This window comes from Heliangelus exortis, chromosome 3 (genome assembly GCF_036169615.1).
Source record: "Heliangelus exortis chromosome 3, bHelExo1.hap1, whole genome shotgun sequence".
Lineage (NCBI taxonomy): Eukaryota > Metazoa > Chordata > Aves > Apodiformes > Trochilidae > Heliangelus > Heliangelus exortis.
The window spans coordinates 33,173,337-33,191,511 of record NC_092424.1 but is presented as its reverse complement, the minus strand read 5'-3'; the positions used below and the strand labels follow the sequence as shown (position 1 = coordinate 33,191,511).

The 18,175-nt window shown below is 45.8% G+C and overlaps 1 protein-coding gene across 3 annotated transcripts in view; it reads right to left on the bottom strand.

Annotated features, from left to right (window-relative positions):
* Positions 1-18,175, bottom strand: part of PPP2R5D (protein phosphatase 2 regulatory subunit B'delta) — a 28,931-nt gene that overhangs the window by 3,028 nt on the left and 7,728 nt on the right. For all 3 annotated transcript variants that reach the window (XM_071739960.1, XM_071739961.1, XM_071739959.1), the window contains 12 exons: positions 17,112-17,311; positions 16,614-16,724; positions 14,944-15,036; positions 14,366-14,496; positions 13,920-13,979; positions 13,173-13,281; positions 12,253-12,306; positions 9,791-9,961; positions 7,610-7,737; positions 5,559-5,660; positions 852-924; positions 268-384 (listed from right to left, as the gene is read on the bottom strand). In XM_071739960.1, coding sequence (XP_071596061.1) covers positions 268-384; positions 852-924; positions 5,559-5,660; positions 7,610-7,737; positions 9,791-9,961; positions 12,253-12,306; positions 13,173-13,281; positions 13,920-13,979; positions 14,366-14,496; positions 14,944-15,036; positions 16,614-16,724; positions 17,112-17,311 — 1,349 coding nt within the window. The remainder of the gene's footprint in view (positions 1-267; positions 385-851; positions 925-5,558; positions 5,661-7,609; positions 7,738-9,790; positions 9,962-12,252; positions 12,307-13,172; positions 13,282-13,919; positions 13,980-14,365; positions 14,497-14,943; positions 15,037-16,613; positions 16,725-17,111; positions 17,312-18,175) is intronic.

The window sequence follows — 18,175 nt, the reverse complement described above, 5'->3', positions numbered from 1 at the left end:
CGTGACACTGCAACATGCTGAGAGGCAAACACAGACCAAAAAGGACAGAGAAAAGTTCCAGCTGCACTTTTTCCAGAGTGTGAAAGTTAGATAAACTCCACTCTTCAGACTACAGGTTGACCTCCAACAATCAGGGATGAGAGGAGGGGCATTTACCTTTGGAAAACTTGGAAAAAGCCACCTGTGGCTGCTGAACCCTAGACTGACTATGCTGATGTCCTTGCTGGTGCGAGAGTAATTGTGGAAGGACCCTTGTCTCCTACACACCTGCACAGCCTCTGTCTCCACCGTTTTCTTCAGTAGCTGTATATCCTCTGCAGTTGGGGTCTCCGTTTCCATACAGCAGACAGAGGGCAATGATGGAGGTGCGTAATACATGGGGTACTGCAGACAACAGAGACAGCTGGAGAGTCAGCACACCATGCAACATCAAGCCTTCTCCCCCAGCATCCTAACACAGCATAGCACACTCCTTCCAAATGCCCTTCTGGCACCCACAAAAGTAGCACTAGGTACACAGACCTACCACAGCATCTTCTCCTACCCATTCCTACCCGTGCCCTCTCAGCCACAGCACACTGCATGTGCAGCCACAGCTGAGAGAGGAGTCCATAAACACATATAGGCTCTTTATAAAGCATTACTTAGAGGTTGGTGCTACAGAGGGCCAGGCTGGTAAAACACTGCCAGCATCCCAAAGACACGGGGCATTGGGAGGAACAGACCACCACCACAGCTGTGTGCACAGGACTGAGATCAGGTGCTAGCACCTGCCCTCATGAGCTGAGGAAGCAGGTCAAGACCCCCAGCACATTCCTGTCTCATTCATCCTAGGTTCTGCTGTTATCCACCTGGGGGTTCAGTCGGGCCAGTTCCTCTATTTTCTGCCACATTTCTTCTCGTTCCTTCATCCTGAATCTTCCCCTGCAGAGACAGAGAGCACACAAGTGTGAACTCCTGGGGAAAGTGCAGCTTTCACTCATAGGAAGCCAAAAGCAAGAGACAGCAGAAAGGTGCAAGCTAGGGGGACAGCTGCTTTGTCTTTCAGACAATCCCTAATTCTATCTAGAGGTGATATGTGGCAAGGAGAGGGGATGCTGCAGCCAGCAGCAGGTAGGCAGACACACTCTTTGCTCACTTCAGAGCAGAGGGTGGCAGCAGTAGGCTGTACAGGTACTTTTTTCCTGGCTTTGGGCCGCCAAGGTGGAGCAGAGTGACTGGTTTGTGGAGTAAAGCAATGACACCAGTTTGGATGTCAAACACACATTTTCCTGGTGCCCCACAGATGCAGAAGGACAACCTGTCATTTCCAGTGGAGCTCACAGTTCCTCTGCTCTATGGTGGGAACACACCACAGAGCTGCCCAAGCCCTCAAGCACAGCTATTGAACTTGGCACAGATTTTGGCACAGACCTTAAGTGACTGTTGAACTGGAGCACTTATAAATCACAGGGCAATGAACACTCACTGCAAACAGAGGTAAGAATCCACCACTCCTCGTCATTCTTTTCTGCATTTTAAACATCTGCACTAAAATTTCTGCTCTATTTCTGATTTTAACTACCTAGCTTTCCTCTCAGGTACTGGTCTCTCTTGTGCCCTATCCATTCTAAAGAAGTTGTTACACTCTCTAATCATCTCACACTCTTGAAATATATGTGAGAAAGGAAGCTAAAACTGAGAATGAAACTGCAAAGCATTCAAGCAGCAGACTAGACCATCAGAGAGAGAAGGTAAAAAAAAAAAAGAAAAAACAAAAAAAAAAAAAGAAAAAACAAAAAAAAAAAGAAAAAACAAAAAAAAAAAAAAACAAAAAACAAAAAAAAAAAAACCAAAAAAAAAAAAAAAAGAAAAAAGAAAAACCACAACCCAAAAGAAAATGCCACACTTCATTTTCTGACAGAGCTCTGAAGAACTCTTTTAGCAGACTGTGACCAGGAGTTAGCAATGATCTTCCCTATCTCCTTCCTCATCTTCAGCTTCTCTGGAATACTTTTAAATGTGTGGTAAACAGAAATATAATTATTACTCCAATCTTGCCACTGGAAATGTAGACCAATATGTTTGTCCACAAAGACCCTCACATCATGAAGACCACTGCCCCTCCAAAACAATGTCTACTTTGCTGGTATTGTGTCTACCACCATGCCATGTCAGGGTGTAACAAAGCTCATTTTGTTTGGCTGGACTACAAAATAAACCAAGGCATTTCATCCGTTCATTCAGATCCAGGCCTCTCTAGCACAAGTCCTTTCCTTTCAGACCACCAAAGCAGTTTGAATATCATCAGGGAAGGCTTCCATTCCTCGTCGCACTTGGAGATCCATCAGTTTATCAATCATGTCTTCAGCTGTTATTGTAAAAGACCACCTTACAAATGGAATACCTGGTCTAACAGCAGTGCTTCTAAAAATCTGAAAGCTTTACACCTGTGGCAACTCTTTTCAACCAAACAAGTATTTCAAAAGAATGAAACAAAGTTTCATTTTTATTTTGATGCTACATTGACTGTAGCATTACAGCTGTCCAACATCCTTCTATAGAAGCTTCCTCTTAACTTCATTAGTCAGCCTTGATTTACCTCCTACCCTAGGACACCTGCATTGCAGTTTATCTGAAAGTGTTGGAGAATCTAAGTCTTTGGAGAATCTAAAAAGCAACATGTCACAGGACAGTGCTGAGTCTACAGGAGCAGTACCTCCAGCCCTGCTTTCCAGGCGAGACGCAGCTCATCAGCTTCATTCATTCCTGACCCCATTACTAGCAGTGTGAGAAAGCCACTGGCAGGATATTTGAGAATGCTATAATGGGAGGCAATTTCTCCTTCCCACTGATGTGGCCTATGCAGAAGAAGGCAAGATACATGCTGACACCATACTTCTTGAAAGGCACTCAGGTGAGTGAAAGGCACTCTGCTAATCCCTCACACTTACAGAGGGGCACGTTCAGAACAAGGCACTAGTTATCTGCCCCAGCCTCCACACTGTTTCCTGAAGGGTTCTGGTAATTCAAACAGCATCAAGATGTCTGGGGAGACTAGTATGGCACAGTCAGTCCATCTACACTGAACAGTAGAAAGCAGCTCCAGGAAGAGTCTGCCCCTCAATGACCGGCCTTGGCTGCAGCTGCAGGTCAATCATGCCTTGTAGGTGATCCAGCCAGCATTTCCACAGGCAGCCTTTAGGCATTGCTGTTTTACTCCGGAGGCTCTTGACATCACAGCCTCACAGGTTTTTATTAGGAAAAAAAGTACTATTTCTACTCAGTTTAAGCCTCTGTGTTTGAAAAGAAACGGGCAATTTGCTGCAGTGTCATAGCACTGTCTACCAACAGGCATGGCCTGCAGTCAGCTCTGCCAGGGAGGCAGCAGGAATGAGTTGTAGATGCAGCATGTCTTCTCCACTGGAATGGGACCTGTTGGTCTCTAGAACAGGTTGCAGCACTCTGCAGAAAGAAGAGCAGGTAGGAGAAGCACAGAAATGGCACCTCAAACTCCAAGGCAGGCTCTTCAGCTACAACACAGTTTTGTTTCACTGGGGAGACACCATTGAAGAGCACCTTCTCCTGCCTGTGAAACATGCTTTTTCTAACCCAGTTCATTCCAGCAATGACTTACTCCATTACACTCCAGAACATGCACAGTATTAAGTGCACATAGGTTTGCTTGTATTTCTTGGATATTTAAAAAACATGGTGGGAAAACATGACCCAGGTTTCTAATCCATCTTCCCAATTGCACACTCTTCGCCCTCTGAGATTGTCCTACATCTTGTCTGGACCCTGGTCTCTTCCCCAACAAATCCCCATCTCCTCACTTCTCCTCCTCTAATTTGTTCCCTCTACCTGTCCTGTTCCCACTATCCATTAAGAATAACACTACCACCACCACCTGCAACTCAGCTTCTTCACTGTACCTCTTGCCCAAAGCTTCTACCTCCTTGCCCAGAAAAGCTGTCCTCCACTCCCTTTTGCCACCAATTTCCCTTTCCACGTTGTTTCCCAGCTGGTCCCTACAGACCTTTCACAATGTTCCCTCCCAGCTCTAGCATCCTTTCAAAGGGAGATCTTCTTACACTTCTCAAGTCAGGAACTGCTGCTAATACTGTGCTAGAAACAGCAGAGTTGAGCTGCCTTGTTTTCACCCAGAAAGGCCTCATTATCTTGGCCCCCTGTGGCAGGCATTTCACTTAGCTGAGCAACTGTATCATCATGCTCACTGTAAGTGAACTCATCTCAGATTCAACTGCTAAAAGGCATTTTAATATCCTGCCCACCTATCTTACAACTGACATTTTACCAGATATGGTTATCTAGGAGAGAAAAAGGTATATCCTTCATAAAAATCCAACACAATGTTTTCTAAAGCATCACTAGGCAAAGAGGCTCTAGAGGAAAAAAGCCCACATCTTAGCAAGAGCAGAAAAAAGTGCATTTCTAACCCATCTACTTCTTGAACAGCTCTGAGCTGCTTTGTTGACCTTTTCTAGAACAATCCTCCATCAGCCACACAGCAGTGCTAGGAACAGTCACCCTCAGCAGGTAAGTATGGATAGAAGGCAGAAAAAGGTAGAAAAAGCTCCTGATAGAAACACCAGGTAGATCTCATGGTGAATTTGCTATCAGTGTGACTTAAAATATATGTGGAGACATTTGTGGGCTTCACAAATGCCCTAGAATGGGAAATAAAAATAATCTTGCTTGCTCCAATTTTAGATTTTAACAAAACCTTAATTTCTCCAGATGCAGGTCACCCATCCCAAAACTTTGATTCATATCTCAACCTTTTTACTTATTCCTATTTCACAAAACAGCTGAATGTATCCCAGAGCTCCCCACTGACAGCAAGGGTTAGCCCTCCTCTCCCCACCACGACCCTTGCAGCAGGTCTTGCTCATCCAGGAATGAGAAGCATTATTTTATGCCAGTGAGTCAGCAGAAAACAGACCTAGGGGGAAAAAATTAAAAAAAAAAATCCTTCTAGTTTACTGAACTGTCTCAGCTCACCAAGGCAAGTCAAAACCAGAAAAAAAGCAGAAACAGTAGTTCTTTCCTCTTTACAGCATCATGGCACAAGTACTTCCTGAGCTTGTATTTTATCCCTACCATTTGCTATTTGAAATTCCAGGTATTATTCCATTTTTATACTGGAAAATTGAAAGAGTCCTGTGGCATGAAAGCTCTTCAGAAAAATCTTTCTAAAGCAGCAGAATTCCAGTTACATCACTATGACACATGGTAAATGTTTCCAAGGCAGAGCAGCAAGCATCTCTGCAAAGCTCAGTATCCTTTACATTGTAATTTATTTCCTCATGACCCAGCAAACTGTCACTCTTTTCAAAGTTACCTGATTCAGCTGAACTGAAAGGATTTTTAGCAAGGCATACATTTTACCTCTTCTCATCCCTACACATAGTTATTGCTGGGGAATCTTACTTTCTGACAAAATTATTTGCACCGCCTTTCCATTTCCTCTCTGCCTACTGATATTTACCATCTGTTACTGTACCCCAAGGAGACTCTAGGATGAGCCTGTCACTTGGCAAGAACCTGTTACTCACTTCTGCTTCTCTGCCTTGTATTGCTGCGTGCAGTCGTCAAAAAGCTTTTGGTTCATCTCCATGAACAGTTTCAGTGCATTGTAGATCAGCCCATGGATTGTCCTGCAAAGAAATAAAGAAAGGAGAACAAGTCATGGTGATATCCTCCAGGTTCTCAGCCCTGAGTTAGCACCAGCAGCACAGACAAGAGCTAGCAGCAGCAGCTCTTAGCACATGAAAACCCTCTCCACAAACACAGCAGGGACTACTGCACAGGAACAAAGAGACAGAGAAGAAAGAGAAAATCACCAAGACAGGGATGTTCTACTGTGGAGTCAGACTACTGAGTGCAAAAATATGCATTAATGCATTTATTTCTTGTAGTTAGAAACTAGAAAGGAAGGATGCTAGGGACCAGCTCAGGGCTGTTCTCAAGGGGACTTTACCTCATCTTTGTGCCTCTCACAGTTCACCTCACATATACACAATTACTTTGTGTTGAGGGCTGCCCAGTCTCAACCATGAAGTTTGTCAGCAGTCCTGTAGAGATGGGAACCAGCACAAAGAATACCACAGAACAACTTCGTGTCAATAGCTTATGGGTAGGTTGCACTGAATGTGAACTCTCTCTGGGAGCAAGGACTCTCCTAGGGAATTAAAGCAACTATTGAATCTGTCTCTGAAATACCTGACCCAGAGGCAAAAGATGAGGGACTCAGAAGACTGAGTGCTACAACCCTGCTGGACTTACACAGGCTGTCTGACAAAGTGCTGGAGTAGAAATATGGGAAGGAAGAGGAGAATCTGAGGTATTCAACCTGCCCTGAAAAGATGCAACTAGTGCTAAAACAAAGGCAATGAGAAATAAGAGGAAAACACCTTCAGGACTTCTTCTGCCATACCATTGGAAAGAAGACAGAAACAACAGAATCATGAATCTTGTCTGATGTTGAGAAGGAAACAGAACCAGTGAAGGATTTCAGAATATAAATTCCTTTCCTGAATTTTGGTCAGGAAGAGCAGTAGCACTGAGTGAGGGAACGTCTGTGTGCATCTGTCTACACACACAGGGGGAAGTGTGCACACACATCATACATGTGTGCATGCACACGTGCCCATATGCACATGCCTGCTGATGCACATTCATGCATACCTGTGTGTTTGTGTGGATTTAAGTCTCTGTGTCTGTATCTACCCCAGTCTTTATAGCACCTTGACTGGGGGCTTGAGTTCATGCTTCCTTATACAATGAAGAGAAGGAAGCAGTCAAACAGCAGACCATCAGGGAGCTCTCTGTCAACAACTTTCACCTCACAACCCTGTCTTTACAACCCAGCATACTCCTGAGAGTATACATACTCCCAGCATAAGCCTGAGACCCACCCAGCCTCCCTAGAATTAATTACTGTGCTTGCTTCCACCATCTAGAATAGGGGAAGAAGACTTTTTTATGGGTGTGGGGGTTTTTTTGCTGGAAGATTTTACAATCTTGTGGAGTGAGTATTTTTTAACAAATTCATTAAAAAGAAGTGTTTTACAACTCGAATTAAACAAGTAAAGAACCAACTGAAGCAGCAGTTGGAAGAAAAAAAGTGGATGGGAGAACCGTAAAACAGAGTAGTATCAAGGAATCAGACATGGAGGGCAATAATTTGACATGGAACATCTGCCTGGTTAGTTCTGCTTCTCCATCCATTCTTCTGGTACTCAAGGAGTCAGGCACTGCAGTAGTTAAGGTCTCTGGTCTTGGAGAGAAGCATATGGGTGATTATTTATTAACAAGCAGTCAGCAGTAAGTTGGAAAACTGACTGGACATGACCAAGAGACCAGCAGCATTAGTGATATGGCCCCAGGGTGGGCCTTGCAGGTGCTTCACCCCTTACAGAAGCAGGCTACTGGGGTTTGCTGTGACACTTTTCCATGATGACACTATTAACAACCCCTCTGGCTCAGCCTCTGGTGTCACTGAGCACCATGCATCATTGCACTGTAGCAGCATGCCCCAAGATTGCTAGGAGGTCAAGCAACCCTTGCATGCACAGCAAGTGCCAGGGCATGCAGAAAGACCTACTTGTTCCAGTGACTCTTGGAGTTCTTGTAGAGGGCTGGAAACATGATTGGGAGAATTTTGGCTGCGTTATCGCTGATCAGGCTCATGATATATTCGTTGTTCCAATAATACAGTGCTCGTTCTGCCACCTGCAGTGGGAGAGAAAATCACCCTTGGAGAGGCTCCTTCCAGTAACACCTGTGGTTCACAGGGAAACTGTGCAGTACTGAGACCAGTGCCTGCCACCACCCAGCCAAGGAGCAAGTGCTTCCCCACAGTGCAGGCAGCAGGGCTGACCTTTGCCAGCTTCTACAAGGCTATCCATCCATGCTGCCCAGCATTCTTTCCCTTAGCCCCTGCCAGACACTTCTCACTCTTCTGGGGAAAACCTTACATTCTTCACCAGGCAAGTCTACCATGGATACACTGATGACTCCAACACCCTTTACACAGTACTTGAGGACAGTGATGTAAACCACTCCAGGTCCCAGCTCAGACTAGCTCCAAGCCTCCCTCATTTCCTCAGACTGTCCTCTGGAAAGCTCCATTCCTCCCTGGCCTTCCCCACAACAGAGTCTCTCTGGGCTTTGGAGCGTGCTTCAGATACCAGGCCCACAGTTCATACCACTGATTTAGTAAGGGTGAAAATATGGAAAAATCTCGGGGCAATCATCCTGCTCTAACAAGACAAACAAGCCTAACTGGTTCTACATATTATAGATTCTGCCACAATTCTTAATATTTAACAACATATCTGGGCAATGCAGATTACCAGGCTAATTTCTGCATTTAGCACTAGCTTGAGAATAACCTAAAAACCTGGGAAGATAGACATCCAGTCTAAGTTTTATGTTTCAAGTGATGGAGAACTCACTATCCCCTAAAGTACTGTTCCACATGAGTAAACAAAGTGAAACTCACTTCATGTTCACATATCTAGCTTTTCGTTTCCAGTTATTTTATCTTTTTAAGCCTTTGTCTGCTAGATTAACATACAATCCAGTGAGAAAACTGCCCCATCAAGGTTTTCAGACTTACCAATAAGTCAATTCTTATTCTTGCTCTCAGACACAGAGACTGTCCAGCCTGAACGTAGGGACACCTCTGGGATTAGTTTTCTTAAGTTGTAAAATGTTTGCACTTTCTCCAGGTTTTTTAGCCTTGTTTTTCAAAGAGTTGGCAGCAGATGTGGGCTGCTACCAAGTACAAGATGCCTTTCCTCCAGCCTTTACTATATTTCATTCATGCTCCTTATTTACCTACGCTAGCTCCCCTTCCACTCCTAAGGGTCATGTTAGTCCTTTGGTTCCCATCATCACACCAGTAATCCATGTCCAGCTGGGTTCCATCAGGCTCCCCCAGTCCTTTCCAGGAAATGGTGATCTTTGACATACATGTGACCTAGACTGACCTCATCTTTGCCTTGTAAACACACAACTTTGTCCTTTCTGTACCAAAAGACATACTGGAGCCACTCTGCCTCACTGTGCAGTCAACACTCACACTGGGGAGGGCTGTGTCACTGTTTAACAGCCCACCACACCTGGGTCAGCCACGCATTTCACCAGCAAGCTGTCATCTTTCCTGGACACTCTTCATGGCAATGTAAGCCAGTGAGCCAAGAACAACTGTCAGGAGCTACCAGCAGATCCTACCACCCTGGATATTTCACACCTTAAAACAACCAGCCACAGAGATTGTTTTGACATGGTACTACACCCAGCTTCCCTTCAGTGGGAACAAGAAAGAAGCAGATTCTAGCACTTTTTCAGTATATCTTACCCTTTACAACCTACACCAGATTAATACAAAGTACATTTTCTCTGCACTGTCTCTTTGGTTGGCCTCCCTCCAATGCTGCAGCCAGCCTGGTTTTACTGCAACAGGGTGACACTGGATGAATCTCCATGTTTGCTAGCCAAAACAGGAGGTGGCAGGGCACCTCTGCTCCAGCTCCAACCTGCTGCAATACATGGTGCTGAATGACACAGTGCAGCAGGAAGTGCTCCACTAATTCACTCTGCTTTCTCTTTGGATGAGCTTGCTGTTGCTGTAAAGAGGATTCTCACTGTCTCCCAACACACGTCACCCCAACTCACCCAGGTCAGACTTCTGTGTGCCACTGATCCACAAAGACAAACCCAAAAGCTGTGTTATTACCCTCACAAGACAGTGCTCTATCCCCCCTGAGCTGAAACCCACCTGGAAGTGTGGGCTGGAGACACACTTGGCCAACTGCCTGAACAAGGGCTCCATGACTTTCACAAATTCAGATGGCTCAATCACATCCAGGATCTCCTCCAGCTCATTCAAAAACATCACCTCCTTGGGACTGTGAGTTTTTGGCCAGAACTTCAGCAAGCCCACAATCACCTAAGGGCAAGTGTAGAGAGTCAGTGTTAGAAGCCACATTAACAGCAGACGCAAATTAAATTTTTAAGGTTTTGATAACAACAGCAGAGGGGAGGAAGTTGCAGAAGAAACTTTCTCAGAAAGTCAGGGTGGCTTATCAGGAAAGGAAGAAAAGCCCAACCTCTGCAAAGTTAGACACAAGACAGCAGCACTGCTCTGACTGCTATGGTTCTGTACTCCAAGCACAAAGTTTAGAATCACTTTTCTTCCTCAAACACAGATTAACACAGAAGGCACAAACCAGAGTGTGCACTCACTGGCAGAGCAACTATGAAGATCAACTAACAATATTGAAATTTCTACAGAGAAGGTCACTGAGGAATCATTATTCAATACACTGCAGAACACACACAACAAAAACAAAAATTTAAAAAAAAAAGCAAAGGATGAGTCTGGGGCAAGGAAAATGTAACAGTAAGATTAGAATCATCGAAACACTATTTCCACCAACTCAAGGCTTGAGAAGCCAACGGTTTCATATCCTCAGTGTTTGCCATTACTCATGTCTGCCATTCAGGCAAGAGTGAGCTTTAGTGACTCAGATGTAATTTCTCCTACAGCTAAGGTGGTGCAAGGTGTGTCAAGTCTGTCCTTGCTATTACTGAGCACATCTGAGGCCTTGCTCACCTGGCAGTCACTCAGACTACTGTTACCACAAGAGCTATCATGTCAAGCCTGGCTGAGAAAGCTTCTAGGAGGCCTACTCTAAGTGAGTGTGGACCTAGTAAGTGACCTGGCCTCCCTCCAGCACTGATGGAAACATCTCCCAATGCATTCAGAGCCTTGCTGATGCACAAGCCCTGTAATTCTTCAAGACTTCAATAACCCCACTCATCTCAGGAGTCTATTCAAAATCTTCACAAGCAGAATCCTTCAGCAGGTCACAACCTGTGGACAATATGGCCTTAGTGTGTCTGGTTCAGATAGAATGCAACACCCACTGAAGTGGGTCATCCCACTGCTTTCCATAAGTACCAAAACAGACTTGGGTCTCTAATTCAGGGGCAGCTAACCCATTATCTAAGAAGCAGTGACAAACTATAGAGCTTTTCTATTTGAGCAAGCTGCAAAATTAATCCTGGAAATATTGACAGATTTCTATTTCTCTCTTCCCCCTCACCTTACAGTAAGTGCTTTGGCAGGAGGCTGTTGTGCTGGATGTCAGCCACAGGAAGTACTCAGTGTGATCAGGAAGCTACTTTCCACAGTTCATTTCAGAGCAGGCTTTTGGGAGCACAGGAAATGGAGGACCCACATTTAAAGGAAAAGCTAGGAGGCCTGCTTCAGCACTGCTGGTGCCAGAGCTGATGGAAAGCTGACAAGAGCTGACCAGCTTCCATCAAGCACGGTCAGGCTCACCACGAATGCACACATTTCAGCTAGAGAACAGCATGACCTCAGCTAGTGTTACTCATTAAAATGCTCACACTTTCTGGTGCTCCCTGCTATAGTGACACAAGTATGTGTTCCTCGACCATCTGCTGTTTTGAGGCTGTGAAGCTCAGCTCTGTAGAAGACATTTCCTGGCCTGCAGTGGGTGGAGAATCACTTGTGTCCTGCTTGCATCCTCTTGCCAAGCCAGCATATAGCCTGGTTTACACTGAGAGTCTGCACAGACAGTAACTGGAATATGTTAGGTTCCTATCTACACTGCTCACATATTTTAGAACCTGCTGTTTCTCAGCACTACGTCCTGAAGCCAAATGAGTCTACAATGTGACTTAACACTATGGAGGCAGCAAACTGATGCTAGAGCAGGAAGGAGAATACTTTCAGCATGGCACAGTGGTTTGCCTGAGTAGAACTTTGTGTCTCAGGTTCCCAGTCTCATCCCCACAGTTTTTCAGCCAACTCTGGAGTCAGTCTGGAGTGAACTCTTAGTACGTCAAAGGCTGCACAAGCTCATCCTGGTTTCATATCAAATGTCCATGTATTTTGTCTCTGCAGCATCTGTTGCTAGCTGAAAGCTCTGCAGTGAAAGGGCAGCTTGGTATAGTTTTCATTCTGCTACACTAAAATCTGAAGCACGAAGGAAGGTTAAAATCCACCTTCTTGAAGCTTTCAGGAGAGAACGTTAAAGACTGGCACACGAGCAGCACAGCCCCTTCTGCCCACAGTGTACTAGGTAAACCCACAAACAATCCAGTTGACTCCCAGCCTCATTAGCCTTTTTCACCCTTGCTGTACTCTAAGGAAGCCATGAAGTTTCTTGTGACTTTACTGACACAAAGAGGTTAAGCAAGGTTACTCACTGGTTCTGTCAAGCTGCTGTCTTTCTCCAAGAACTGTACGACACAATATGCCAACTGCAGGAAAAAAACACAGCAAGATTAGAGCTTCCTCAAGTGTACCTGAGATTAAAGTGCCATCACCACCCTATGCTGGAAGCCACATAATGCCCTCTATATGATAAGCAGACGGTTGCAGATCCAAATGAATCCAGTTCTTCTGATGGCAAATGAAGGCTATAAGACCAAGCAAGTAGGGCCTGAGCTGAGGACATTTGAGCAGCAGGAAGGATGAAGCCTGAGCCACCTAGAGCAGTCCACAGTTAACAGGCTCAAATGAAAGCAAAGCTGCACACATGAGAAGGAACAAACCTGACTACCACAATGCCCTGCCCCGTAAAAACAAGACTGAGAGAATAGACATCACTGCTCAGTACCCATAGTTTCTCACTTCCTAGCCTGACTTCTGATCTTCTCTTCTAGCATATATTCTAAGAATACATGCAAGAAATTAACCTCTATACCAGCCTAGTAGCCCAGCACTCCAATTATCTCCATGTATCTCAGCTGTGACTAACAGCTGATACACCACAGGAATAGGCTGATGATCACAGCTTGGATTTTAACCTCTCTGGTTTCAGCAAGGCCCCAATATTTCACAAACTTCCAGCAAAGAAAGGCAAAGCAGGCTACAGCATTAAGTCAATTGCAGGATACCCTCCTATCAGACAGTGGTAAAAAGCACACACAACATATACATACAGACCCAGGTACCACAAAGCTGGGAGAAACCACCACAGTTAGGGACTACTACAGAGAGCAAAACATCTCACAGCAAGAACTTTGCACACAGTAATGCAGCCAGGTGAATACCTATAAGCAAGCCTGAACAATGGCTTTTACAGGAATCCTACTCTGTCCTGGGAATTTGAAGTAATTCTCACCTGCGGGTGGTAGACACTGAGAGACTTCACTTTGTGCAGTGGTAACAAGACTCGGATGAGGAACATCTTGTGCTCTTCCTTCAGAGGCAAAGCAAACCCATTGATTATGCTGAGAGGAAACAAGAGTCTCATTAACAACTTAACCCAGCAGAAATATACTCTCTCTCACTTCTGAAGAATGAGTGGCTTGCTCTAACTCTTATTAGCCACTTGAGAAAGAACACACCAGAAGTGTGGTTGCTGAGGCCCAACCTGCATACCATGCTCTGCGAGAGTTTCCTCAGCAACCACAGCAGGGAAACACCTCCAATCTCCATTCTGTCCTGTGCCAGGCTGAGCCCACACACACACTTAAGAACCTCTGGGGAATGCCATCATAGAGAGTCCTCAAGGTTTGTACTTTGCAGAACAGGAGGACGGTGGTATAAGAGAAAGCTGAAAACTAAAGGGCATTTGAAGGCATGTAGAAGGCTGTCCACTACTGCAGCTTCTCTGGGCTGTGAGGAACTTTTGTTCAAACTCAAACTCAAAATAACAGGAGACAAATCTGAGGAGGAGAAGGCTACCACTGTATTTATTGGCAGGATGGAGAGTACTTTCATTGTGTGTTTTGCCAGACTGAAATCCTCTGGAAGAGGTGGCTCATGAAAGAACTGCTGAAGGAAGGCACTGCCAGCTTACACAGCGCACTGAGCTGCAGGGTCTCACTCACTACAGGCCCTCTGGGACTTCCAAAAGTGCTCTTACCTTCCCAGGATCTCCAGCAGCTCTGCAATCCCATTGTGGTGCTCTGTTTCATAGATGAACCTTAAGAGAATAGAAGAATAAGAGGTCATTGTCAAAAGCTGGATACACTTTGATAAGGAAAAACACTGGAGACAGGGAGTTTCCTATCAAATGACAGAACTCCAAGACGACAGGGCAAAGCGAAAGAGACAGAAGCAAATTAATGGGCCTCAGATCAGCTAAAGCTCACAAGTCCCAACACTTGCTATATGTGCTGAAGACAGCACTATTACATCCTCACTGCTCATAAGAACAGGTGAATGGTATACCTACCAAAGTAGCTTGATGTAACTGAGTCACTTATTAATCAGTCTGGATCAGAAAGAATCATAGCCTAGAGGTCCAAATTTATCTCACTAGATTGTCCCACTCGCTCAGTAGGTCAGTGACACTAAAAACCATCTCACCTGTAAAATATATTGTTGATCTGCCGCCTCACATATGCTCGCAGACCCAGGAACTTCCCATAGATCCTGTGCAGAATAGTCTTTAGGAAGTCTCGCTCTCTGGGGTCTTCACTGTCAAAGAGATCCAGCAGCTGTGGGGAGAGAAATTCAGTCAGTGTCTGCATACTGCCTGTCTGGACAAAGCTACCAGCAACACTGCTGTTTGTAAAAGCTGAGTGATGCCTTCAGAATCCTGTGTATAGTGGTGGCTTCCCTGAAACATGCAGCTTCCTAGTCATGAGCTGAGAGATGATCTATCTACACACTCTACATAGCTGTGTATCCCTGGATTTCCCCTGCAAGGCCCAGTGGTCCTTCTCTACCTATACAATGACTGATGAGTTCCAGGGACTACAGCTTGCACACACTCTTGCCATGCAGAAAATTTGAGCTGCTCATTCAAGATTAGACAAAGGGAAAAAAAAAACTTCTTATCATCAAGCATCCGCTGACAAAGCTGAACTGTTTGTGTTACACCCAAATTTGCTGCATGTCCTTCATAATGGTGGTGCACAGTGGTGGGGACAATGATTACTTACAGATAATACAAACTTCTGGTCAATGTATTTCTTGGCTACGTTTGGCTGAAAGTCAGGTGATTCCAGGAACCGGAGGAAGAACTCATACACCAGCTATGAGGGGAGAAAGAGAGACCACTTAGAAATCCCTACCTCATCCTCTCACCAGTGTCTACAGCAGATTTTACATACTTTCTTTCTCCTTAAGGATTCAAGGAAAGGCTGAGAAGCCTGAATGGAAGCACAGAAAACACAGGAACCTGTGTTGCCTCACTTAGAGGGAATAACTCAGCTGCCCTTGCTCTGATGGGCAGGGAGAGCTGGTGGCAGATACCAAGTCTACATGAGATCTCATCACCTCAGGTCCCACCAAAGGCAACAGCCACTTACTCAGATGCAGACACTAGGCCTGCAAAACTCTTCTCCCACCTTCAGCCTATGTCTCTACAGAAAACAGAAACATCCAGAGATGGCAAAGGCTCAGGCTTCATTGGAAGCCCTTGAGACACACTAGGGAAGAACACAAAAGCAGAGAAATTAAATGCACCCTGGGAAAACACGTTGTGACCTCTGTCTCCTGGGGACTGACTCAGAGTGGCGTGGCCCCACGAAGCCATGAGAACTGCATGCCATGTCCCACTAGGACAGCTTGCTTTAAGAAGGCTGTCAGTGCTCAAACAGCAACTTCCAGTCCTGCTGTCCTACTAGAGGGACAAGTCCATTCCAGGACTGCTTCTAAGGGTCCACTAAGCCAAACAAGAGCGCCGTATCCTAAAGGTCTGACTCTGGAGCTGAAGGAGCTATGGGGCCACCCATCCTCAGGTAGGGCCCAGCTATCAAGGACAGTAGCACAGAAAAAACTAAGGTGATAAGCAAAACACTCAGCACGCACTTGCCTCAAATCCATACTGGCGCTGCTCTTGACTTAACTCAGAGAAATCAATGCTTCCTAGCATTCATAGCACTCTGGTGCCCAGGACACACCATTTCAACTGACACTCACATTCCTATGTCAGCTGCAGCAGTGAGGAGTGATTAACTAGTGCTGCAGAACTGCACTTTATTTCCCTTCTGTATTTTCTGTTCCATTCTGCAATGTCTGCCTCTTGTTCTGCCTTTGTCTGCTTGACAATACATCCTTGTTCAAGTGCCTCAGGAGACCCCCCCATAAGCTTACCTCCTGACTTCCACTGCTGAGCTCTGCTAAACCATGCTCACTGTTGCTACCATAACCTTTTCACCTAGTTTGTCTTCAAGTTCATTTCCCAGGGCATGCAGCCTAATGAAAATATCCTTGGTTTCCTTCCCCTCCTCCTCCCCTGTCTTTTCTGGTCAAATGTTTACTCCCAGTTACCATAACTGAATTATATCCAGCACACAGGAGATATGTTAGTGGGTGCTGGCATAGGCCACATGCAACTACAGCTGTCTGCAAGTGAATGTTGCACGCTGCCATCAGCCTGCTTCAAGGACATCCCTGCTGCCTGCATTGCCTACAAGTCACCTGTATGTCAAGTCACCTACAATGTCACCTGCCACCCATGGATGGCAGGCCTAGTGTCTCCTGGTCCCCAATGCCAGCACCTCCTGGGGAAGCAACCAGCAACAGGGATGGCAGCCTCCAGCACGGCATGGACTCTCAACATCCTGGAGATAAATTCATCAGATCTATAGCCCCTTTTTCTCCTCACCTGAAGGTGTGGCCAGGCAGCCTCTAACGTAGGCTCATCTTCCTCAGGGTCAAACTCCGCGCCTGTGGGATTGGATGATGGTGGAAGCGTCCGGAAGAGGTTCACTGAAAACTGAGGTGAGTGAAAAGGTGTATGAATGACATCCCTGCACCTCACGATGGCCCCCCCTGCAGCAAATCCTTCACTGCAGAGCAACGCGTTTTGATTTGCCATAGCTGTGCCCACAAAGAGATCCCTCCCTAGGGGCTACAGGGTTACAATCTGCATGGGAGCTCCACAAGTGCAATCTGTGCCACAGACAAGAACTTCCACCTCTCCCTACAGCAGGCACTGTCACCCCCTTCTCCTTTCTTCTCTTTCTGGTAGGTAAAAAGGAATGGGTAGGATTGGGGACACACTCATCTCTGATAAATCCCTATCCCTTCCTTCCCCCCATGCTTCTGAAGTGTCCCTATTACTGTAGCACACAAGCATATATTGGCCCCATGCCCTACCTACCATGATAACAGCTTCAGGATAGATGGCCTCAGTGACAACATCACGGTTATGCGTGATGTATTCCACCATCTCATTGAGACCTGCTCGTTTCACCTCCTTGAACTTCAGGTCACTGAGGGGGTCAGAGATGAAGTCAAAAAGCACACAGCACTGCCGCAGCTTCTGGATGAAAAGCTCTTCTCGTTCATGTGGAGGAGCATCTGTCAGAGAAAGGAGGGATGTCTGTCCTTGCAGATAGGCAGAAGATCATCCTGGTTTGCCCAGGTATCACTGTGGTTTGCTCTCTGTACTACATTTCCCCCTCCCATCACAGGGTAGGGGAAGAGGGAGAGGCAGCATTATCCCTGCTATGGAGACGACATAATGAAGGCAGACGGATTGCAAGGTCTCTGAACAACTATCCCATAAAGTGATTTTGAACACAGTAGCAGTTTGTGATCTGACAGGTACTGATCCCGTCCCAGTACAAGCTACACTGGAAAAGGAACTCACTTAACTAGCTCCCATCTCAGACCCGTGACACACATGCCCTGCACATTGCAGCCACAAAGGGCAAAGCACACTGCAGGCTAACCCTCCTCCTAGACAGCAGCCAGGTGGCAGAGGCCCTGTATTAACAGCATTCTCTTTTGATATATTGCCACTGGAAACTATGAGCTGCTAAGGCCAGTCAGGCAAACTGACCTCTTGCTTGCAGAATGGCTGCTGAGCTGCGAGGTCACCCTTCCTGAAAGGGCTGCCTGTTTCTGTAAGCAATGTCAGCAGCGGATCTGGCTGAGTGGCTGCTGAAAATGCTTTCTCCTTGTCCGCACTTAAGCCACATTTAATTGCAGCATTATATAGACTAACTGCTAATGCTGGATAATTGCCCTAATGTGTACAAGCTTAACATCACTACCATCATTTGAAATGGAAACACAAGGAGGAGGAAGAGGCCTTGGTCCTCCCCCAGGAATGGGTGGTTGTAGGAACCAAGAGAAGTCTGCACCAAGGTTTCTGCATATCACCACCTTCCTCCACAACCTGCTGAAGAATCCAAGGCAATCCTAAGCACACATAAACAT